Genomic DNA, 23,870 nt, shown 5'->3' with positions numbered 1-23,870 from the left:
AGACCATTTTGTGCACAAACGAGAGATGTGCCCTTTCAAAATAAATGCAAACAGGAACTAGAAAGTGAAGGAGGGGGAACAAGTAATCCTCCTCACCCCCACCTCTTTTTACAAGTTTCACCTGCCACAACAGAGCCAGGATTGCATATTATTTGTATTCTAATGTCAGAGCCAGAAGAAGAGACTTTTAGGTTGTGATTTCACATTTTTCTTTCATTTTACCCACCATTAAGGAGATCAAAGACATATCATCTTTGGTTAAGGAGTTCAAAAGACTGTCCTCCTCACAACAGCCCTGTGAGATAGACTAGGCTCAGACATGTGGAGCTACAAAAGGTCATTCATCCACTAAGCTTCATGGCCAAATGTGAACTGAAACCTGCTTCTCTCTGTTCTTAGGGCTCAACTACATTAATCAGACTACTCCCAGTGTTCAGGACTACTGCCAGAGTATTCTGGCCCTGGAGCTGCCTCAGAAAATGGAACTGGGGAAAAGAGCGGGAACTGGGGCTTTATAGGAGGGGGGCGGGGTTACCGCCAAAAAGTTTCTATATGTTGCAAAGTGTACTTTGCCCAGTGATTCTAGAAGTATCCGAACAGCACTGCGCAGGCGCAGTGAAAACCCATTTGTATGATTCGCAGAGACCACGAAGAAGAAATTCAGGTAAATAAATTTCACTTAGCATATTCAGTAATGCCAAAATCCAACCATATCTCTCCGCCTCTACTGCCAAGATCCTGGTCCATGCCCTAGTGATCTCATGACTTGATTACTGTAATGTCCTCCTGGCTGGGCTTCCTCTTTCTCACCTCCGTCCTTTAATTTCTGTCCAGCATTCAGCTGCACGCATTATCACATCCACCCACTGCTCTGACCACATCTCTCCTGTGTTGGCATCCCTTCACTGGCTCCCCCTCCCTTTCCGTATTCAGTACAAGCTCCTGCTGTTGACATTTAAAGCCCTCCATGGACTGGCCCCTCCTTACTTATCAGACCTTCTTTCTCCTCACCTTCCCACTCGGGCCCTCCGTTCTGGTAGTCAAGGTCTGCTGTCCCAGCCCAGGGTTTCCTCTGCCCCATCCCGGATTCGCCCCTTTTCACTTGCTGCCCCTCACTCCTGGAACCTTCTTCCCCCGCAAGCAAGAGCCATCACTTCTTTAACCAGCTTCAAAACGGAGTTGAAGACCATCCTGTTCAGAGAAGCCTTCCCAGGCATTGCATAATTGTCGCTTACTATTTGATGTTCTTTTGGTGCCTGTTTATCAAACCATTTCCTGTATTGCTATGTACTGTATATGCATTATCCTACTTGAGAGTATGTATTTTCCCTGGAAAATTATTAACCATCCATTATGAAGCCAAGCCCTCCCTCCAGTCCATCTGCCTTGGTCCAGGCCTTGGAGGTAGAGAGGAACTGCTGGACCTCATCCCCTTTCCCTCCACCACTCTCTTCTCCTTCTGTGTCATGTCTTTTTAGATTGTAAGCCCGAGGGCAGGGAACCGTCTAACTAAAAAGATTGTATGTACAGCGCTGTGTAAATTTGCAGTGCTTCATAAATAAAGGTTAATAATAATAATAATAATAATAATGAATCACCTGCACATCTTACTTCTTACAACATTGTTAATACTATTCACGACCTGAGAAGAGTAGGATACAGTAGTTCATAAAAAAAAAGAAAAGAACTGATAGATGGAGTGTGCAGTGTTGAGTGTGGAGGAGGGGAAGTTATGAGAAGTATTCTAATCTTTCCATTTCATATTTGAATCCGTCACTGAACAGCAATAAATCATTCAGAAGAAAATGTCATTCCATAACTCAGAAAGTATTCCAAATCTGTTCAGAACACTAAACAAGGCCTTGGGAAGAAATTTATGAAAATATCAGCATTAGGAAAATATTAGCCTTGGAAACAAACACACAGGCAAAACAGAATAGATCTGTTAAATTTCTGTTCTGTTTGACTCATGATGATGCTGCACACAGTGTCTGCCACAGTGTCAACAAAGATTTGTGCCCCAACAGCTTAAGACAGGACAAGACAGAGTACTCCATTTCTCTCTTTTGGCTTACCTGATTTCTTCTGCAAGACTATGATATTTCCACTGGAATGGCTCACTTGTAGGTGTACATATGTCATCAGAACATGAAAGGGCAAAGTGTATTTTTATTCTACTGTAGGGAGTCACTTTGCTGGCCTGAGAATTTTTAAAAGAAAAGAAAATTAAGAAAACAAAGGGAGTGCTGCATTTATACACAGAAATAGGCTCAGTTTTTACAGATTCTGCAATACCGTATCTGTCTACATGCTCCAGTTTTATGTCACTATATGAAAATCCTCTTACTTAACAAGCCTTGTCCAACTCTTTCTCATGGGATGATGAAATCACATGGAGGAAACCCTCACCTCTAGGTTTCGAGAAGATATTTCTGCCCTATAACTTCTGACATCTTCCAGGTCTAGAGTGGCAACCAAGACTTCCTGAAAGTGAAAGAAAAACTGTGGGTTGAAAGATTCTGGATTCTCAAAATCATGTTTCACTACACACCTATTTACAGTAGAGGCACAGTAATTTCTAGCATATTACTAATATGGAAGCAATCGGGTGGATAGCAAAATTACAGATGTTCCTACTACATCCCAATACTCTAGCATAGCAGTGAGTTTCAAAAACTTGCATACATTTACTGTTTTCCCAAATTCCATCTGGCCCTCTGATATGATTTTTGGCTGGCAGACAGTTCTGGGTCAGGAATAGAGCCTTACAGCGGTAGCCCCATGAGGACAGATTGCTTCCCACAAGAGGTAAGTATGGATCCATCACTTATGCCTAAGATAAGTTTTTATTTGTCTCTTTCTCTGTCCTAAAACATTTTGTTTTACAGAGCATAATATGGACTCTGAGTAATTAATATGTTCACTACTTTGTGGGGACATCTCCTCATGCCAATTATAGATATTTTCATTAGCCAGTATTACCACATCATCCAGAGAAAACTGAATGCCTTGAGCAACAGTGCTTCCATTCATAGCGATCATGGCACAGCCATCATAATAGAGGCGATCACCATCACAGCCCTTCTGATTAGCTAGGAGATATATGCCACCATTCTGAAAAGAACCACAATCATTTAGTAAAACCTTTGTGGCCTAATCTTATTTCTTCTCAAAGTCTATATGTGCATGGTATGTATTAACTGTTTTGACATTTTCTGATGTTATTAACCTGATGATTTATTTAAATTTTTGTCCCATTCAAATAATTCTGTTGTTTTATATAGATTATTTTATACTGTTCATACTGTTTTAATTACTATATATGCTGCTCTGAGATCTCACAATAGAGGGAGCAATAAAAAAACTTAAATAAAATTAAGCAAATAAGCCATTGCACCTTACTAAAATGGACAGACAGACTACAGTAAACAAATGTCAACAATAATACAAACCTTTTAAACTGCACAGCAAATATTTTGTAACTTTATTGTAAGAGCTCCTATGAGGAACAAGAGTAGGCAAAGTATAACCATCCAGATGTTGTTGCAACTTCAACATTATTTGGTTATATTGCCTAGATCTAATGGGTAGGTGCACCCAATATACTTTTGCCCATCACTGAAGCAATTAGCTTTACGCAGATAGATCTTAATCCAACATCACCTCAGTGTAGTTACACTGTGCCATATACCCAACTCCTGACTTACTGTAAAGCCCCTAAAGCAGCTCCACACAGCCTTACCATGTTTTGCAGCAGGCAGACAGGATCAGAGACACATCCAGTTATGCCCCCATAGCCAAGGCACAAAGATTAAGCAGTATTGAGACCCCTATGGGATCCTGGCAAATCTCAGCACTGCCAAATGATTGTGCATCTGACTATGTGGATGTAGCCAAAAGCTTCTCTTATCTTGTCTGCTTGCTGCAAAGTACTGCAATTGCTGTGCAAGGTAGCTTCAGGAGCTTTACAGTAAGGAAGGGGTCTCTGAAGGGAGAAAGGGAATACCCTGCAGTGCATGAAGAGGAACATCTGCTCATTTAAGGAACATTTATGCATGCTTACATTCCTTTAATATTGAATTATTGGTATAAATGCAAGAAAACTAGTAGGAAGATTCCCCTAAGACACCAGCTCTTGCAAGCTTAAAAGTAAACATTCAAAATTTATTTTATGTCTACAAAAGCAAAGGAGATACTTGCTCCCATTCCCATTTCTTCTCAGGCGGTGTCTGAATGGACCAGAATACTCTGGAGCAGCCAAAAGTATCCTGGCCCTGAAGCTGCCCTGGTCCCCCCCCCCCGCCATTACTTGGGGCCCTCCACTGCAATGCCAGGCAGCTGGTCACATGTATGTCCTGCTGTGCCACCTGGCATAGTTGAGATGAATTACTCACTCTGAGGTTAGAACAAAATGCCCACCATCCATCTGTGTACCTTGTTCTAATGTCAGAGTGAGTGAATTGTCATGGTGATGGCTGTGCCAGGTGGCACAGCAGGACATACATGTGAACAGCCATGCAGTGTTGCAGTTGAGGCCTCTGGATCTTCTGGGATGATCTGGAGCAAATAATGAGTTATTTAAATTCATTCTAAGGGTGTTATACCCTGTGGCTCTGGTGCTGAACTGGCCATACATCATCTGAACTGTTCACACAGAACTGGGGATTAGGCCCTGCATCATTCAGACTCTCTGCTGAGAGGATGCAATCAAGGGAGATCAGTTCATTTGACCCATTCAGACAGGCTCAGGGTTACAGGTGAACTGTATTGTGAAATTCAGGTGAATTAATTCATATAATATTACCTTTCAGTGTCATATTTCAGATCCATAATTAAGGCAGCAATTTTACATAACCACTGTAGTTTTATCTGCTTAGATTTCCTCAGTTCAAAGAAAATACCAACTCAAATAGAGAAGAAACACAATACGTAGCCAGATTTGATTTGAACTTATGCACAGACCAGAAATAAGGCAATATTAAGAGAACTCTAACAGTCGTGATCTTAGCTTTCACAGAATCTTAAATAAGAACTCTGTTTACAAAGAAGACTAAAAGACTGCTTTCACAAATGTTCAAAACAACAAAATAAGGAACTGTTCTGAAGACACATGAAGTTAAGAAAACCGAAGTGTCAACAATTCTTGTAAATTCTATTGATAGAATAAAAACATAACATACCACACACTTTTTCTTTTTCCTTAGTGTAATGGGGGAAGGGGAGAGGATCACAGGAACATTTATCTACCTTTGCTGTTGCAGAATTTACTAATTCCACTCGAGTATGTGCTTTTCCTAATACATGATGACTCGCGGAGGAATTTGTGAAGATCTCCACTCCATCAATTCCCATCTCAATGTGAGGACTGCAAAATTGAACATATACACACCAATTACTTTAGAGCTTTTAGCTGTGATATAGAATAGATGCACTAAATCAGGCAGATTGCTTGTGATAAACACTGAAGGACACAATATCAGGCAGCCTTAACCCAACAACATATTGTTGAACTAGCTGCTAATGCTATTTCATTCCAAATCAGAGTGCTATTTTGGAAGAAACAGGCTTGACCTACTGTTCTTATGAAAGGAGCTCCACTCATAGCACACTCTCACTGGAAGAAGCAGAGGCAAGGAAGTGATTTTCTCTGATTCCCCAACAGTCACCCCACTCCAAATTCTTGAAGGGCTGGGAGAACCCCCAAATCTGCATGGAAAGAAGCAGGATAAGCTACAAGGGGGAAAGGGAAATAAGTGAAAATCACTTTCTGCTATCTCCTCCAGTAGGAAGCTCTATTTGATCTTAATCCATTCCACAAATTTCCAAAAGAGACAATCAGGATCCAACCCAAGCTGAATTCTTCTGCAACTGATGTAACAATCTTTATTTATTTTCGCCAAATTGTATTTATTATAGATTTTAACAATACATTAAAAGATATAAAAGGGGGGAAAGGAAGGGGGAAAAGCAGGAGATAGTAAAGGTTCTTATGTGCAACGTAACACTTTTTTTGTCACTGAAGATGCAAGACCACCCTGTAATACCCAGGGACTACAACTCTAGATTTGTTCTTGAACCTAAGATTGTTTTAAACATGTAACATATAAATTAACAATCACTGCCTTACAAAGATTCCTTTGGACACCGAAATCTCAATGGTGAATGTTTAAAAAAAGAACTGTATGTTCATCAGTCATACAGATGGAAGGGCCTGCAAGGGGCATCAAGTCTAAGCCCCCTGCCAGGCAGGAATATACAGTTAAAGCACTCCGAAAATACTGTCTTTTTATCAGTTATCCAGACATACTCTCTAGAATGCCACACCCCTTCACCCCTTTAGAAACCTTAAAATTGCCTCCACACACATATTCCCAGTGTGAGATGGGATGGACAATTTAAAAAAAAAACAGCAGCAACTTCTATGAAGACAATCTATGGTGCAATCTACAGCCTCCACCTCCTACAGGTTAGGTTTCACTGAGCAAGAAGAGGCGGTTTAAAGTGCCTTAACTCTCCCTATTGAAGAGTGTAGTAAAGGAGAGATTATTGTATATGTAGTCCTGGTTCCCCAGACCTCAAGGCCAAAAAAGCTATGCAACTTGCCTTAAATGGCATGAAGCACAGTGTGTCAAGAACTTGATTTATTTTAATAGTTCCAGGATGCTTTCTCCACATATTTATACCTGGTTGGTATCCACAGTTCTTCACAGATTTCAGTCCCTATGCAGGTATCTAAAGTTGCTAGTACAGCATCACCAAATGGGACACTTTCCTAAGACAAGAAAAGAGAGTATGGACCATTGAGGGCATGGGAGAAAAAGAGAAATCAAGCATTACCACTGATCAAAAGAAATACAGATATCTGATTTAAAGTGTGATAAGAGAAATGCATCCTATACAATCTGCTTCATAATGCCACAGTGTAATCAACTGAACAAATGTGTGTGTGGTGTTGTGTGCCTTCAAATACTGTAGTTTCCAACTTATGGCAACTGTAAGGTGAACCTATCACAGTGTTTCCTTGACCAGTTTCTTTAGAGGGAGTTTACCTTTACATTTGAAAAAAAAAATAGAACTTTTGCAAAGCCTCAAAATTTCCCAATATTTTACTTTCCAAGGCAACCCAGCAGGCAAGGAGGAGGAAGAAAAAAAGAAGAAATGGAAAGAGAAAAGGTGGTGTCTACACCTAGTCTTGCCCACCATCATCATACCACTATAAAGAGTGTTGGGCAGAGCAACCCACAACAGAAACGAGGTTCCTCCATCTTGATCGGCATAGCCATTTGATGGTTTCACACTGACTGGATTATCTCCTGAGAGACTTGAATTGTTCTATAATTATAATACCTATGGAATAACATCTGGCAAACAAATGCTTTATATGTGAGAGTTACCTTTCCCAGTATCAATATTCTGCTATCTTATACTTATCGCTTCTGTCCAATGACTTGTTTTGCATTTCTTATAGAATAGACTATGTGCCATCTGATAAGAGAATCCAATTTATGGTGAAATAATAAGTTCTTGATTAATTTCATCAGGTCTAGTCCCAATACTAATATTTCAATTTTCTATTGGCTTGCTAGCTCTACTTTTGAATTCATCGCAAAAAATAATAAAAGGAAATCAAATATAACATCACCTAGCACTTCATCTAAGCCACTTACCCATAACCTGTAAAATGTGAACCATGCTAATATCAAAGAATAAAGGACCTTACCTGATGTGTTATCTCCTGTATCATTCTGGGAAGAAAATATTCTTCCACATGGCTGGGGGAAAAGGGAACCAAATTTTACCACAAATAAGTACATAAGCATGTTTTGTTTAATGATCATACACTACTACATATCTTCAGCACAAACATCCTCTGCAATATCTTATTTTTGGAGCTTTTATAAAATATAACTATTTTTTTAAAAAAAATCTAACTGAAGCACGGTTTGTACTGTCCCTAAGAGGACAGCCTGCTCATTCTACTCTCCCAAGTCACTAATCTTCACACAAACCATTTTGCTATCCCAAGCAAAGAGGAAGAAAATGTTTTTGTGGACTCCCATACATGGCTGGTGGGCCATGAGCTGGGCATAGCATAAAGCAGCTTTATTCTACCTAATGTTCTCCAGTTTTTGGATTTTGCTCCCCTCATCCCTAGCCATTCTAGTAGACCTTCATGAGTGTTGTAATCCAAAATATTTGGAGGTCATTGTGTTGTAGCAATCTTACATAAAATATCTCAACCTTTGTACTGTAAGAAGATAAACAATACATGGATGTAAAGTTCCACAAGGCTACAAAATGTACCAAGAGAAGCTACAAAAAAGAACCCCTGAAGGATCTTTTAATTCAGGTTTGCAGGAGCAATTAAGGGACTGTACAATACATACAGCCCCAAAGGGGCAGCTTCCAGCCGCCCCTTTTACAGCCAGTTCTTGACCACAGCAACTGCACACTGCAGCCAGAATCTGGCCTTTCCAGGGTACAAAAACAAGCCGCAAAAAGCAGCTCCTTTTTGTGCCCTGGAATGGATGCAATAGCTGCAGCACTGCGACTTTATGGTGCTCCTTTGGCGCTGTGTCATGCAGATGCAGCACCAGAGGAGCACTGTGACACCACACACTGTGCAGTTTGTAGTGTCACACCGCCCTGGGGGCAGAGCCGGGGCATGTGTCGTGTAGAAGCTACGCCCAGACTCCGCCCCTAAGCCAGCCCTAACTGCCGGTGTGACACAGGGCCTAAGAGACAATCAAATTGTTTAATATGAATATCATTGGGAAAAGTCTGAAGTTTAGAATAGCTGTAAAGTCTGGCTGATGCAATTAAACAAGAGAATATTACCTTCTGTCATAGTGAAAAAAGAATTCACTAAGATCATCTCAGGACTCAGGATCATCTTAGCTCATGCTAAGATGGACTCAGGCTGGTCAATGACTCAGAGGGAGACTGGCAAGACATCTTGTATAAAGTTCCATGAGGGAAAAATGACAGAATATAAATATCATAAGAATAATAATATTTATCTAGCATACCGTGATCGGTTCCAAGGAGTAAACCATCGCATTTCCCGATAGTTTCCTGTATTTGCCAGTGCCATCTTTGGACGTATCAGAAGAATTTTCCTTGAATAATAATTCCAGAAAACCAAACAAAAATTGACCAAATGAAAACAAGAACTTTGGGAAATACTTTTTAAATGTTATTACATCTGCCCAGAATCCATCCTGGCCAATATAACCAAGCCAGTGTAGTTAGTAGCACAATGGTAAGGGTAAAATGGCCCCAAGTGCCACTGGGAAAGAGGTAGTCAACACTGGAAGTCATTTCTATCAAGAGAAAAAGTGCCCTGACAAGCCTCAAGTTGCTTGGAAGCTGGCAGGGCAGGTTTCTGTAGCAACAGAGATCCCATTCTCTTCTCTCCCCTGCAAGCACTTCAAAAAGTGCCTTACACTGGCATAAGTGTGTTACACTGGTTGGGAATTGGGAATTAATAGGTACTATAATTTGATAAACAGGTGTGAACGTACTTGTTTAGAAAGATCACTCTACAATTGTAGCGAACATTTCGATGCATAACAGGCCTGCCAAAATAAGAAAAGCCAATGATACCAGTGTTAGGATTCCTTGTTGCAGGCTACGGACTTATTCAAAAGAGAGGAACAGAAGCAAATCCATTTCTGACTACCCTTCACACAACTACAAACACTGCTATTTTCAGGCATCTCTGTTCTAGTATAGACGAGGAAGGTTTTCCATTGGTGTTGGTCTTTAATGATCCTATTGTGACATGGCTTAACATAGTTAAGTCCAATACTACAAGCCATCTTCATTATTTGTCCAGTCTCAAAGCCAGACAGAACCTCGTGTTACTATTTTGGTATATTTCTTTCCTTTCCCCCTCAGCAGCACAATGTTCATTGTAATGACATGATACTTACATTCCAACATCACATATTATGTCCTGAGTAACAGGAGATTCCAAAAGCTTCGCCAGGACTTGAAATGAATGCAAGAGTGTATCTGACTCATAGTAATGATCTGAACAGCCATAGCCACTGCAAAGAAAATGTAACATGAGAAAATGAAATTAGATAAAAAAGGAAACTCTGAGTTGCTTTCACAAGGAAAAAAATCTAAACATCTTAGATATACCATATTTACTCGACTATAAGCCAAGAAATTCATGCCCCAAAATTGACCCTAAAATCCTGGGTTGACTTATATATGGGTCAATATACTAGTACAGGTCCTAAAACAAGCAAGCCTGATGCCCGTGTTTGTGTGTGCGTGTGTGTGTGTGTGAAAGAGGTTCCTAGTCCAATCTGCAAGGCTTCTCTTCCTTTGAAAAAAACCTCCCCATTTAACTCCACTTGCTTCTCTCCCCATTCCGATCTGCAAGCCTTCTCTTCCCAGGGAAGAAAATCCTCAATTAACACCACTTGCTTCTCTCCCCAGTTCGATCTGTAAGGCTTCTCTTCCCAGGGAAAAAACTCCCCATTGAACATTACTTGCTTCCCTTTTCAATCCGATATTAAAACCTCTCCTCCAGCATCGGGGAATCAGTTTTAGGTGGTCAGGAGAGCTCCAGAGAAGGAGAAAGAGGGATGGAAGTGGTATTTCCCCATTTCCAGTGTTCATTACAGCCCCCTAAGTTTTACTCTCCTTATCTTCGAGTCATATCAAAATCCATGATTTTGACCCTGAACCCTTCCATCGACTTATACAAGTAGTCAACTTGTACATGAGTATATACGGTACATACTGATCAAGTGCCAGCATGGTGTAGTGGTTTCAGCATTGAACTATGACACTGGAGATGAGGGTCTGAATTCCTGCTGAGCCATGGACACCCACTGGGTGACCCTGGATAAGTTACACTCTCTCAGTCTTAGAGGATGGCAAAGGCAACCCCCTGCGGAACAAAGCTTGCCAAGAAAATCTTGTGATAGGGTCACCTTAGGGTCAGTGTAGGTTAAAACAACTGGAAAGCACACAACAGTGACAACAACAATCGTATCTTACATATGTACAAGCAGAAAGGAAATCCTGATTAATGGCAGATTCATGAAGGGGTTGTACATGGAAAATTGTCTTATGTACATTTATTAGTAGACACTGTATACCCAAAAGATATAAATACCTTTCTCCATGGAAACAATCTCCCTCTTTCGAAACCGGGCCTCTGAGAAACAACCAGTTACATCAGCTTTCTCTAATCTATGATCCTAGTGGGTTTTTTATTACAGTACTCCCCACACACACACACACACACGCTTGACCGTTTATGCTGGCTGGATTTGATGGGAAATTTAATCCACAACCTCTGGAGGGTACCAAGTTACCAAAAGCTTGCTTAAACCAGTAAGTTTGCATTACCTACAATTAAATTACTTCACTGTAAGACAATCAGCAATGAAACCAAACAAATAACTGTGTGGCAGATACAGAAGTACAGTGCATCCCATTTAATTGTGCTGCTGTCTATATTTGAAACTGCACAGCATGACAAAACATTTAATATTCTCTCCCAGTCTACCTCCCCTGACTTCTCACAAGGGAAAAAAACAAATTGGAACATGACTTCGAAGAAAGGGAGGAGAGAAGTACGTAGCAACACTCTGTTTGGGGACAATTCATCTCTTAAGAACAATGTTCCAAGCACCTTATCTACAGGTCAAAGTTCTATGTACAGTCTGCTCTGTAGATTGTATCATGATTAGGGATTCTGAACATTAACAGTTCCGACTACCAATCTGAGGTTGTGGAAAACCAAATACTCCTTGACAGAAATTACATTTTTAAAAGGGACTTTGGTGACTTGTCTGCTGCTATGGATCTCATTTCCCCTGCTCAATTTGCCCAGCCTCATTTCTGAATAACTTCCACAACGGATGCAAAATGAATATTTTATTTAAACTTGTTAATTATATACAAAAATCAATATTGTAACAATATTTATGGAAGTATTTAAGTTGCAATTATTTTTACATATATGTCCAGCATTTATGATATTGCTGTTATCCATTTTGATCCTCAAGGGTCAAAAATCAATCAGTGACAACAGAACTGTACATTAAGTGGGTAAAAATATTTTGAAATGGTAAGCGTGTTCATTATACATTAATCATCTATTTTTCCTACCAAAAACTATCATATAATTGCACATTTCAGAAAAATACAAAGTATATGCAAAATTTTCGTTAGGTTCTCACCAAATTTCAAGTTCTGGTCCAACTCGGTATCTTGCTTTCTTACTTTTAGCAATTTCAATACCTGTAAATTGAAGTACAGGCATTCAACCTCTACCATCTGCTGTCAAGAAAAAGATCCAAAATTTAAAGTATAATTAATGCTACCTGAATAAATCTGAAATTCAGTTGGTGTTGCATTCTGAAATCTCAGAAACCAGAAAGCAGGCAGGCAGAATAAAAGTTTTAACTACTGAAGCCCAGTATTACATAGTTCCTTTTTCTTCCACATAATGAGCAAAATCAGAATAAATCAGATGAGTTTAAATTCACACAAATACGTTCAATTTCAAGTCTTATCTGAAATTCCAAAATTCAACATACTCCAAAAACCAAAACTTTGTTCATGGATGGCTGAGATAGTGGCACCTTTGCTTTCTGATGTACACAAGCTTTGTTTCATGTACAAAATTATTAAAAATATTGTATAAAATTATCTTCAGGTTATGTGTATAAGGTATATATGAAACATAAATGAACTGTGTATTTAGACTTCGGTCCCATCTCTAAGATATCTCAGTGTGTGTGTGTGTGCAAATACAGGTATTAAAAAAAACCTCCCAAAAAATCCAAAACACTTCTGGTTCCAAGCATTTTGGATAAGGGAGACTCAACCTGTATTGTCATTCACTTAACATCATCTGTTAAGCTGTTTGACAGTGGAGTGGAGTGGAGTCTCTTTCCTTAGAGGTCTTTAAACAGAGGCTGGATAGCCATCTGTCGGGGATGCTTTGATTTGGATTTCCTGCATGGCAGGGGGTTGGACTGGATGGCCCTTGTGGTCTCTTCCAACTCTATAATTCTATGCTGCTGTGATTCTATCTAAATAAGCACATGAACAGGGTGAGAATTTACTTAAATCCTGGTGACCTGCTGCAAACATGTAGGTTTAACCAAACAACACACATAGATCTGAGATAATGTTTCCCATCTCTAATTGAAAAAGAGAAGAGATTCAGTCACAGATTTCCTTAATCTCAGCTCATCAGACCACCTCTATTACATCACTGAGTTTCTGACAAATCCAGCCATGCAGCAGTGAGCAAGGGCCAATTTTTGCTCCTACAATGGGCTGCATCATGTTTTCTTCCTGTTGTTGTTTTTTTTTTTGCCCCAAACTTGAAAATGGAATTAACCTCTGGTTGTGACTTCCTGAGAAACAGGGGGTCTCTAAGAGCCAGTCGTGTGTAGTGGTTTTATGCTAGACTAGGACTCTGGGAGATCAATAATAAGAAAATAATGTGTGACTTTATCACATGCCTGCAGTGAGGGATTGCTGTAGTGAATGATGCTTTTATGTTTTTGTTGGTCACTGGAGTTCTCTTCTATTTTTTCTTGCAGTTCCCTCCTTGAATGTCCTAGGTTTTTTGCTTCTTTCCTATTTAAATAACTCATATTGAATAAACCATTAGATGGGCTTACAGCGAGGAAGTAAAACCACTACCATCTCCATGTTTCCACTTACTGCATACTCTAGCGAGTGACAGAGTCACACATTATATCTAGGAAAGAGAAGTATCATACATTTAGGTGCTAACACTTTTTTTTTTTTTATTTGCTGAATACCATGTATGGACCAAACGGTATCTAGGGAAAATAAAGGTGGCCCAGGGACATAGCCAGGATTTTAGGAAAGGGGGGTCCAGACTAAGTGCCACCATTATAATGGGGCTTGGGTGCAGCGGCGCAGCAGCACATACCATTCATTTTTCTAATGGAAGGGGGGGGTCCGGACCCCAAGATCCCCCCCGGCTACGTCCCTGGGTGGCCCTACACAGTTAAGTTGGTGAAAATATGATTAAAGAATATCAGTGGCTGTACAACTTCCTGAAAGCAGACCAAAGATAGAGAGAACATGTGGCTTTCCAGGTACTGTTGGATTGAACTCTTTGCATCCCACGCTACTGTTAAATTAGGAATCTGTAAACTGCTCTGAGAGCCTATGTGGTTAAAGAGCGAAGTATAAATAAATAAATACCAGTTACCGGTAAGTTAGCTGGGACTCATGGGAGACACTCCAACAATATCAAGAGGGCCACTCATTTCCCAGTCCTGCTATAGAAATTCATAGGTTATACAGCAAAACATATTTGTTTCTTATGCATGTATATATGTGTCTTCAAGACAACATCAACCTATGGTGACTCCATTAATTTTCTAGCATTTGCTTAGGCAAGGAATATTCAAAGATGGTTTTACCAGCTCCTTCCTCTGAATATAGCCTACAGTACCAGGTATTATTTAGCAGTCTCCCATCTAAGTACTAGCCAGGGCTAACCCTTCTTAGCATGTTGCCCACCCCTGCTTGACTGATTTATACTACATCTATGCCACAAACTCTGTGAACAGTTATGATCACACAGATAAATTACACAGAATGAAAAGGCTGCCTGGGACTTTCAAATTCTGTTCAGTGCTACTTTGAGACTGTTGGGCAGGTTAACTATAAGCTATTTAAAGTGTGTTGGTGTTATATATTTAAAAACAACCACTCTCACACAGTGCAATATTGTGGGCAAAAACCACAGTATAAGTGAACCAGCATAGGGAAGGACAAAGATTTTGCGAAACCTCCTGCAAAAGAATAATCACAGATGCCTGTAGTAGCAAGGAGCCTGACTCTGGATTCTCACCTAACTACATTATACATGCACAGGATCAAAGTACTAATAGTCTTAGGATAAAACTAGTGTTTGCAAAAGTGCTTCAAGGTGGGGACCCTAAAGGACAGCTCACAACAAACAAGAAAACATGAAATCCATGGAGTTTCCTGAAGGTACGTACACCCAATGGTTGAAAACTTTGGTCCTCCAGAAGTTTTGGACTTCAGCTCTCAGGGTTCCCAATTGTTGGCCAAACTGGCTAAGGCTTCTGGGAATCAAAGTTCAAAACACCTGGAGGAGCAAAATTTGGAAAACACTGGGAGGAGGGATATGGAGATATATATATATATATCCCCAACCCCAGCAAGGGTAAAGACTTTGCAAAAAGGCACTGCTTTCTTACAGTCTTCCTTGTTAATTGAGCCATGCCTGTCCTCCCAAAATAAGGAGCCCCCCCAAAAGAGCAACTTCCCAAAGCTCTTGATTATTTTGCTGAGTGATCAGCCCAGGGCGGTAAAGGGAAAAGCCACCCATCCACCCCTGGGGGGGATCCTTCCTTTTTAAAGCACCCTCTCTCTCTGGCTTACTTGTCAAAATCCTTTCCAAGTTGCCCTCGAAATCCAGAGCCCACTGATTCAAGGAGCAGGTGGCTACAGTCACTGTCCTGCCCATGGTGCTTCCTTGGCTTCTCTTGCAAGCCCACCACCAGGAGAAGGAAGGAAGGAAGGAAGGAAGGAAGGAAGGACGGACTCTGGTTTTTGCTTTGCTGTCAGAGTTTCCTAATAAACTGGACCCCAGGCACTGGGGTTAAAGTCTGCAGCATTGCAAGGTCAGGAAGCACTTCCCATCTGCAACCAACTGCTAAGAAACGGTGCAAAAATGTTGCAAAGCTGATTTCCCCACCACCTGCCCCTCCCCATAGCAAAGCATTGAAAGGGTTATTGCCACAGAGATGGCACCAAAAGTGCTGTAGACTGGTGCAGAAGGAGAGCAGAGGAGGGTGCGCCCTCTCTGGCTTTCTTTGGGATTCCAACAAAACCCCACCAAACAGTGATGCTTTTATTGACCAACCGAAATGCACAACATCCTTGTTGCAAGCTTTCGAAGCTCCACTGGCTTCTTCATCAGGCACGATGTTACAAACCAAAGAGGGGAAAAACTGGAAATGTTAGGAAGATGCCTGCATTCTGTTGTTTCTGTACTTAGTTAAGATGATATGGATGGGGAAGGTATCTTTTCTTTGGGATTGTCACAGTCCTGATGCTTCTGAAGAGTGAATGGAAAACCCCTGGGTGGCCTCTTGGGCAAGTCACACTCTCTCAGCCTCAGAGGATGGCCATGGCAAACCCCTCTCTGAACATAACTTGTCCAAGAAAACCTTGTGAACGAAGGACTTGAAATGCTGTCAAATTCAGATGTTAAGGCTGCTTATAGATATTTTTTTTGGACACATTACAGATTTGAATGCATGGTTGTTTGAGATTTTTAAACTCTTTCATTGTTTTCCTTTCAGTGCTGCCTAATTCAGCTTTTAAGGCTGCTTGGAGTTTTTAACACATTTAGGATTTTAATGCTTAGTTGCTTCAACTTTTTTTAAATTAAATTTTATATTCACCCATTTGCAATGTGCCATCATGAGTCCCTATATTGGGAGAAAGGCAGGATATAAGTAAATGATGATGATGATGATGATGATTTATCAAAGGGCAGAACATCAGAATTTATACAATCAAAAACGAACGATAACACACAATGCTGTAAAATGCTAAAATACTAAAATAATGTTGAGATAGACTGGATTGCACTGTACCAGCCTGTAGAAAAAGCCCAAACCCACAAGACTGGGTTGCTTTGTCCAGTTTTAGAGGGCATCTGCTACAACCAGAATCCATTGCTGCAGTCCAGATTATGCTTAGTACAGAACCGCTCTCCATCCCTAACTGTGACATGGATGTATTCCAGAATTGCCTTTTGAGAACAATACAGGGTGAATTTCCCTTATCCAAAATGCTTGGAAGTATTTCAAATTTTGGAGGTTTTTTGTATTTATTTATTTTGGAATATTTGCATATACATGAGACATCTTGGGCACGGGACACGCGTTTAAACATCAAATTCTTTTACATTTCATATACATCTTATACAGGTAGTTTTATACACAATATGTTTAATAATTTTGTGCATGAAACAAAGCTTGTATATATTGAACCATCGGAAGGTAAAGGTGTCACTATCTCAGCCACCCATGTAGACAATTTTGGAGACTCAGTCTGCACCACACCAGAGTTTATTATCTTTCTGGAAAACTTATGCACCATTTAAACTGACAAACTAAATGTTGTGGCAATCCTACTGAGGAAGACCCACAAACAAACTACTACACACTTCACAGGACTGGTTGTCTTGATGATTTTTTTTTTCATAAGAAGTTAAGTGTTTGTTGCTAGCAATGAAAGAATGCTACATTAGAGAATGTATACTCACAATCTAATTTGCCAACAATTTGAGAATGTTTGTTATAAGAAAAAACAGGTTATAGCTTGTATTTCTAGAAACTGTTACAAATTACGTTTATTCTGCACTGAATTATTTTTTCTCATTATATTTTTAGGTAGTGTTCCCTCTATGTTGACTTTCTTGTTGCAGTTTGTGGAATTATTTTACCTTTTTGTTTACTTTTGTTGTAAATTGTGGTATTCCATTCAGGTCTGTACTTTTGCATTTGTATTCATAATCATATATTATTGGCATACTTTCATTCTATTTTGCAACTACATTCCATAACATCTATCATTATTTTGCTATTTGTTCATGCATTTGTGATGGTCTTTTCAGTTTTTGTGTCTGTGGATGAGACTCTTCTTTTCTGTATTTGTTTGGAATTATTATGTGTAGCCATAGGTTTAAGAAAATAATGTGTTTTCTTCAGATAACAAGGAATCTTGCATGTCAATTTTTGGAATACCTTTCCAAACTTGGGCATAGCGTACTCTCCAGCTACTGCAGTGGGACAGAAAACAGTGCTAAACTGGTATTTTGAATTTCAGCAAGTAGGCTATCTGTTTATTAGAGAGACCTGAAATACTAAGGGCCAAAACACACTGCAGAGACCACTTTAACTTTTATTGCTAGGGAATTCTGGGAACTGTAGTTTTTGAGACATTTAGCCTTCTCTTTCTGAGAGCTCTGGTGCCCCAATAAACTACAGTTGCCAGGATTCCTTAGCACTGAGCCAGGGCAGTTGAAGCAGTCTCAAACTGGATTATTTCTGCAGTGTATTTTGGACCTAAATGCCTTTTATCACAGTACTGTACACTGTTATTGCACTATATCCAACTTTAACTGCCATTGCACTATCCTGTGGAATTCTGGGATTTGTAGTTTAGTGTGCCCCAAGAGCTCTCTGGGTGAGAACTCTAAATGCCTCTTACAAAACTGCAAATCCCAGGATTCCATAGCCTTTGCAGCCATAGTAGAAGGCAGCACTATCGCAGTGTAGTGTGATAGGGCTATAAAATGCAGGGAGCAGGTCTGGACATTCTTTTCCAGGGATCTGATGCAGGATTAGCAGTAGAAGTGTTTCCAGTCTGCTTTATCAATGTATATGTGCTCTCTCACCCAAGAGAATAAAACTCTTATGGTACAACTCCAGGGGCTTTGCCTTTGGAGAACCTGTGAGCTGGGATTATATGCCTGGGTTCTAGAGTTGTGAAGCCCTGCAGATAGATGGCATCAACTTTCCTGCAGATTCGCAATGCAATTCTGTGCATGTTTGCTCAGATGCAAGTCCCATTATATCAAAGGGGGCTTCCTCTATGGTATTTGGGTTTACAGACTCTGTGTCCATCTTTGAAGTGTGGCAAAATATCTTCAGCTTCGATTCCCGCCGGCCACTCTTAGAGAACAGACTATCTCCCAAGAACACATGCTGGGCATCTACACTAACAAGTACTTTTTCTGAAGATAAAGATGAATAGAAGTCAAGCAAACAAACAAATATAATGTTCTTTATTTGTTGTGGATGTTTCCTAAATGGACAATCATTATTTACTCTGAGATGAATGCTTGGCAGATTGGGAGAGATTAACCAGTTTTTGCTACTGAACTGTGCAGAAAGGAAATTTATGCGTCGACTGCAAGTCCAGACTTTGGGGCTGCTGAGTCTTTAGTTAACACTAAAATTGTTTGCCATAACAGAAACCCAAAACCAGTTTGCAAAGGGATCTTGCAGCCCCTTGGGGTGAAAGAAAGAAGCTGGGAGCATGAGCTTTTGCAGCATCTGAGGAAGTGGGCTCCAGCCTATGATGAAAGCTCAGGCTATTATCAGCTTCTTTCTTTCAAAGGTGCTGCAAGATCCTTCCCAGCTCAGCCATGTAAATTGCCTGGTCAAGTCACACTCTCTCAGCCCCGGGGCAAGAACCCCTCTGAACAAACCTTGCCAGGAAAACCCCATCATAGGTGATCTTGGGGTTGCCATAAGTGGGAAAGACCTGAAAACACACAACAACAACAAGCCTCAGAGGGAGCGATCAGGCAGACCCAGCAACATCAGGGACTGTCTGAAGGAAGAGGCCCCTCCCTCCTCAACTGTCATCTCGGCCTCAGAGGGAGTCATCAGGCAGACCCAGCAACATCTTGGACTGCCTGAAGGAAGAGGCCCCTCCCTCCTCAACTGTCATCTCGGCCTCAGAGGGAGCCAGCAGGCAGACCCAGCAACATCTTGGACTGCCTGAAGGAAGAGGCCCCTCCCTCCTCAACTGTCATCTCGGCCTCAGAGGGAGCCATCAGGCAGACCCAGCAACATCTTGGACTGCCTGAAGGAAGAGGCCCCTCCCTCCTCAACTGTCATCTCGGCCTCAGAGGGAGCCAGCAGGCAGACCAGCAACATCTTGGACTGCCTGAAGGAAGAGGCCCCTCCCTCCTCAACTGTCATCTCGGCCTCAGAGGGAGCCAGCAGGCAGACCCAGCAACATCTTGGACTGCCTGAAGGAAGAGGCCCCTCCCTCCTCAACTGTCATCTCGGCCTCAGAGGGAGCCATCAGGCAGACCCAGCAACATCAAAGACTGCCTGAAGGAAGAGGCCCCTCCCTCCTCAACTGTCATCTCGGCCTCAGAGGGAGCCATCAGGCAGACCAGCAACATCTTGGACTGCCTGAAGGAAGAGGCCCCTCCCTCCTCAACTGTCATCTCGGCCTCAGAGGGAGCCATCAGGCAGACCCAGCAACATCAAAGACTGCCTGAAGGAAGAGGCCCCTCCCTCCTCAACTGTCATCTCGGCCTCAGAGGGAGCCATCAGGCAGACCCAGCAACATCAAAGACTGCCTGAAGGAAGAGGCCCCTCCCTCCTCAACTGTCATCTCGGCCTCAGAGGGAGCCATCAGGCAGACCAGCAACATCTTGGACTGCCTGAAGGAAGAGGCCCCTCCCTCCTCAACTGTCATCTCGGCCTCAGAGGGAGCCATCAGGCAGACCCAGCAACATCAAAGACTGCCTGAAGGAAGAGGCCCCTCCCTCCTCAACTGTCATCTCGGCCTCAGAGGGAGCCATCAGGCAGACCCAGCAACATCTTGGACTGCCTGAAGGAAGAGGCCCCTCCCTCCTCAACTGTCATCTCGGCCTCAGAGGGAGCGATCAGGCGGACCCAGCAACATCAGGGACTGTCTGAAGGAAGAGGCCCCTCCCTCCTCAACTGTCATCTCGGCCTCAGAGGGAGCCATCAGGCAGACCCAGCAACATCAGGGACTGTCTGAAGGAAGAGGCCCCTCCCTCCTCAACTGTCATCTCGGCCTCAGAGGGAGTCATCAGGCAGACCCAGCAACATCTTGGACTGCCTGAAGGAAGAGGCCCCTCCCTCCTCAACTGTCATCTCGGCCTCAGAGGGAGCGATCAGGCGGACCCAGCAACATCAGGGACTGCCTGAAGGAAGAGGCCCCTCCCTCCTCAACTGTCATCTCGGCCTCAGAGGGAGCCATCAGGCAGACCCAGCAACATCAGGGACTGCCTGAAGGACGAGACTTCTCCCTCCTTTGTCACCTTGTATTTGTATTGCATTAAGATTTTTACTGTACACCGCTATGATCATTGCGGAATAGCGGTCTATAAATAAAACATATTATTATTATTATTATTTACATTTGTGCACATTTTATCTCTCTGTAAATAAAGCAAAGGTTACACTTACACTGCGCTATCTCAGTCCTAACAAAACCTGGCACTATTAGCCTGCTGTTGTGTGCCTTCAAGTCCTTCGCGATTTATGGTGACCCTAAGGTGAATTTATCATGGGGTTTTCTTGGCAAGGTTTGTTCAGAGGAGGTTTATTATTATTATTATTATTATTATTATTAAGCTTTATTTATATAGCGCTGTAAATTTACACAGCACTGTACATACAATCTTTTGATTAGACAGTTCCCTGCCCTCAGGCTTACAATCTAAGAAGACAAAACATAAAAGGAGAAGGGAATGGTTGTGGGGAAGGGGATCAGGTCCTGGAGTTCATCTTTCCCTCTGAGGCCTGGACCAAGGCAGATGGGCTGGAGGGAAGGCTCTATATCTTAAGGATAGGTCCGATGGTGCTGGGCCTGCCATTTCACTCCCTCCAGGCGGGATGGCTTCACCTTCCCCATCTCTGGATGATGGTGGTTTGCCATTGCTTTCCCTTGAGGAGGCCGAGAGAGCGTGACTTCTTGCCCAAGGCCACCCAGTGGGTTTCCATGACTGAACTGGCGGGAATCGAACCCTGGTCCAGCACTCGAACCACTAGCCAAGCTGACTCTCCGGTGTGTTGCCCTAGGCCTGGAAATTCATTCCCCCTGCACTGAGAAATGAGTCACATAGAACAACTGGTTGCTCAACCAAAGCAGGCTCCCCTCCAGGCAAAGCGAATACTTAGCAAAAAGAGATGTACCTTCAAAGAGGATGGGATGCAAAGTGGTGTATTTTAGGGGTTTTTGCCAAAGTCCTGGAGGAGTACAATGGGGTGGGATGGGATGGCACCAGGGAACCAGACACTTCTGTCGCCCAGCAGTCTGCCATCTCCTCACTCCACCAACAAAGCAGCGGAAACCTGGTTGGCATTTTCTGCTAAGAGGCCATAAGTGAATTACATTATTGTTATTATTATTAATAGTAGTAGTAGTAGTATGAAGTTGCAATGGGTCTCAGCATCAACCTACACAGACTCAAGGTACATCTACACTGTAGAATTAGTGCAGTTTGATGCCACTTGAAGCGCTGTTGCTCCATCCAATGGGATCTGTAGTAGTGGTTTGAGCCTTGGACTGGGACTCAGAAGAGGAGGGTTTGAATCCTGGCTTAGCCATGGAAACCCTCTGGGTGACTTTGGGTCAGTCACACTCTCTCAGCCTCAGAGAAGTCAAACCCCCACTGCATGGAGTAAGGTTTGTTTCCAAATTAGCCTTTGTGAACAATCTGACATAGTAGTGTTAAGGTGTAGTGGTTCAGTGCTGGTCTACCACTCTGGATACGAACCAGGGTTCAAATCCCGGCTCGGCCATGGAAGCCCGCTGGGTTTCCTCCCTTGCAGCCTTCTCTCCAGGAGGAATTCCCAAAGGTCCTCCAATGTGAGCAGGAACCAAGAAGCTTGGGGTCTCGTCCTCCTTTTCCCGGACCCGCCCTCCATCCCGCCTCCTGTCCGGGAGGCGTCCCAAAGGCCCTCCAGTGTGAGCAGGTGTTTCCAGCAGGGGCCACGTGGCGCCGCCCTCCCCGCGCGCGGCTCTCCTCCTCCGCATCTGGCCATTGTTTGTGAGTGACAGCAGCGCCTAAAATATTCATCGGGCGGCCGGTTGCCATGGCGACGGAATGGGCTCAGCGCGTGGCTTGAGGCAGCTGCGCCAATCCAGCGGTGAAGCCGGGGATGATGCCGGAGGGAGCCGGCAGGTGATTGGGCGGTGGCTCAAATATGCAAATAGGGGGGCGTGGCAAAGAGGAGAAAGACACAGAGAGAGAAGAATTGAGCGCAGAAGAGCCTGTCGCGGACTGATAAGGGCTCCTCGTCCGCACTTTGCAGAAAGATAACAGCGCAGGTAAGGCGGGGTGTATAGCAAACCGGGGCTGCATCTGGCACTGCAGAGATAATCCGGTTTGACACCGCTTTAAAGGCCATGGCTCAATAGTAGGGAATTCTCGGAGTCGTAGTTTGTTGTGGCCCCACTATTGAGCCCTGGCATTTAAAGCGGTGTCAAACCGGATTGTCTCTTCAGTGCGGACGCAGCCTCAGTCTGCGCTGCAGCTTTTGGCTCCTGTTTCTCACAATGCCTTTGGGAGTTGCAGCTAGAGGACGACAGGTTCCATATGGTTTATTGTCAGTTGCAAAGTGTTTTCATCCTCCTTTTTGGGGGGCAAGGCTCGTTTTCGAAATGGGGCTTATATAAGATTTATATGTGTGTGTGTGTGTGTGGATTTCTAAGGTCCAGCCTTGATGGGCTACAAAATCAGTATTGGTTCCCCCAAACTGTGCCCTTTAAGGGATTGTGGACTTCATCTCCCAGAAGCCTCAGCCATGTTGGCCAATAGCCTGGGATTCTGGGAGCTGAAGTCCAAAATCCCTTAAGGGCACAGTTTGGGGACCACTGGCATGGAATCTAGAATCAAGGGAAGTAACAGTGCTACTCTGCTCTGCTTTCAAAATGGTGAAGGATCTGCAAACCATGCCCTTGGACAGTGGTCCCCAAACTGTGCTCTTTAAGGGGATTTTGGACTCCAGCTCCCAGAATCCCAGGCTATTGGCCAAGGTGGCTGAGGCTTCTGGGAGATGAAGTCCACAGTCTTTTAAAGGGCACAGTTTGGGGGGGGGGGAACCACTGTGAATGTAGCACTTTAGAAAGAAAAGGCTGGAAAACCAGTGTGTGAAGGGATCTTCTTGTAGCACCTTTGAAAGAAAGGCATGGAAATTAGTATGTCAGAGGATGTTTTGTTGTTGTTGTTGTTGTTGTTGTTGTTGTGTGTTTTCAGGTCTTTCCCACTTATGGCAACCCCAAGATCACCTATGATGGGGTTT

At 42.7% G+C, this 23,870-nt stretch overlaps 2 protein-coding genes across 2 annotated transcripts in view; one reads left to right on the top strand and one right to left on the bottom strand.

Annotated features, from left to right (window-relative positions):
• NADSYN1 (NAD synthetase 1) overlaps positions 1 to 15,722 on the bottom strand; it is a 38,372-nt gene extending 22,650 nt beyond the window's left edge. Inside the window, exons 1-11 of the mRNA XM_089521379.1 lie at positions 15,436 to 15,722; positions 12,210 to 12,270; positions 9,936 to 10,052; positions 9,525 to 9,578; positions 9,030 to 9,119; positions 7,721 to 7,772; positions 6,684 to 6,772; positions 5,248 to 5,365; positions 2,983 to 3,114; positions 2,410 to 2,484; positions 2,076 to 2,200 (exon numbers count right to left, since the gene is read on the bottom strand). Coding sequence (XP_089377505.1) covers positions 2,076 to 2,200; positions 2,410 to 2,484; positions 2,983 to 3,114; positions 5,248 to 5,365; positions 6,684 to 6,772; positions 7,721 to 7,772; positions 9,030 to 9,119; positions 9,525 to 9,578; positions 9,936 to 10,052; positions 12,210 to 12,270; positions 15,436 to 15,520 — 998 coding nt within the window. The 5' untranslated portion in view covers positions 15,521 to 15,722. The remainder of the gene's footprint in view (positions 1 to 2,075; positions 2,201 to 2,409; positions 2,485 to 2,982; positions 3,115 to 5,247; positions 5,366 to 6,683; positions 6,773 to 7,720; positions 7,773 to 9,029; positions 9,120 to 9,524; positions 9,579 to 9,935; positions 10,053 to 12,209; positions 12,271 to 15,435) is intronic.
• A 7,068-nt stretch (positions 15,723 to 22,790) lies between these two features.
• Positions 22,791 to 23,870, top strand: part of DHCR7 (7-dehydrocholesterol reductase) — a 31,514-nt gene continuing 30,434 nt past the window's right edge. The window contains exon 1 of the mRNA XM_089521377.1: positions 22,791 to 22,896. The gene's annotated coding sequence lies outside the window, so the exon portion shown is untranslated. The remainder of the gene's footprint in view (positions 22,897 to 23,870) is intronic.

The sequence above is a fragment of the Sceloporus occidentalis genome, unplaced genomic scaffold, assembly GCF_023333645.1.
Source record: "Sceloporus occidentalis isolate IW3139 unplaced genomic scaffold, rSceOcc1.0.p SCAF_4, whole genome shotgun sequence".
NCBI lineage: Eukaryota > Metazoa > Chordata > Lepidosauria > Squamata > Phrynosomatidae > Sceloporus > Sceloporus occidentalis.
The sequence above is the reverse complement of the archived record's forward strand: the minus strand, read 5'-3'. Positions and strand labels throughout refer to the sequence as shown.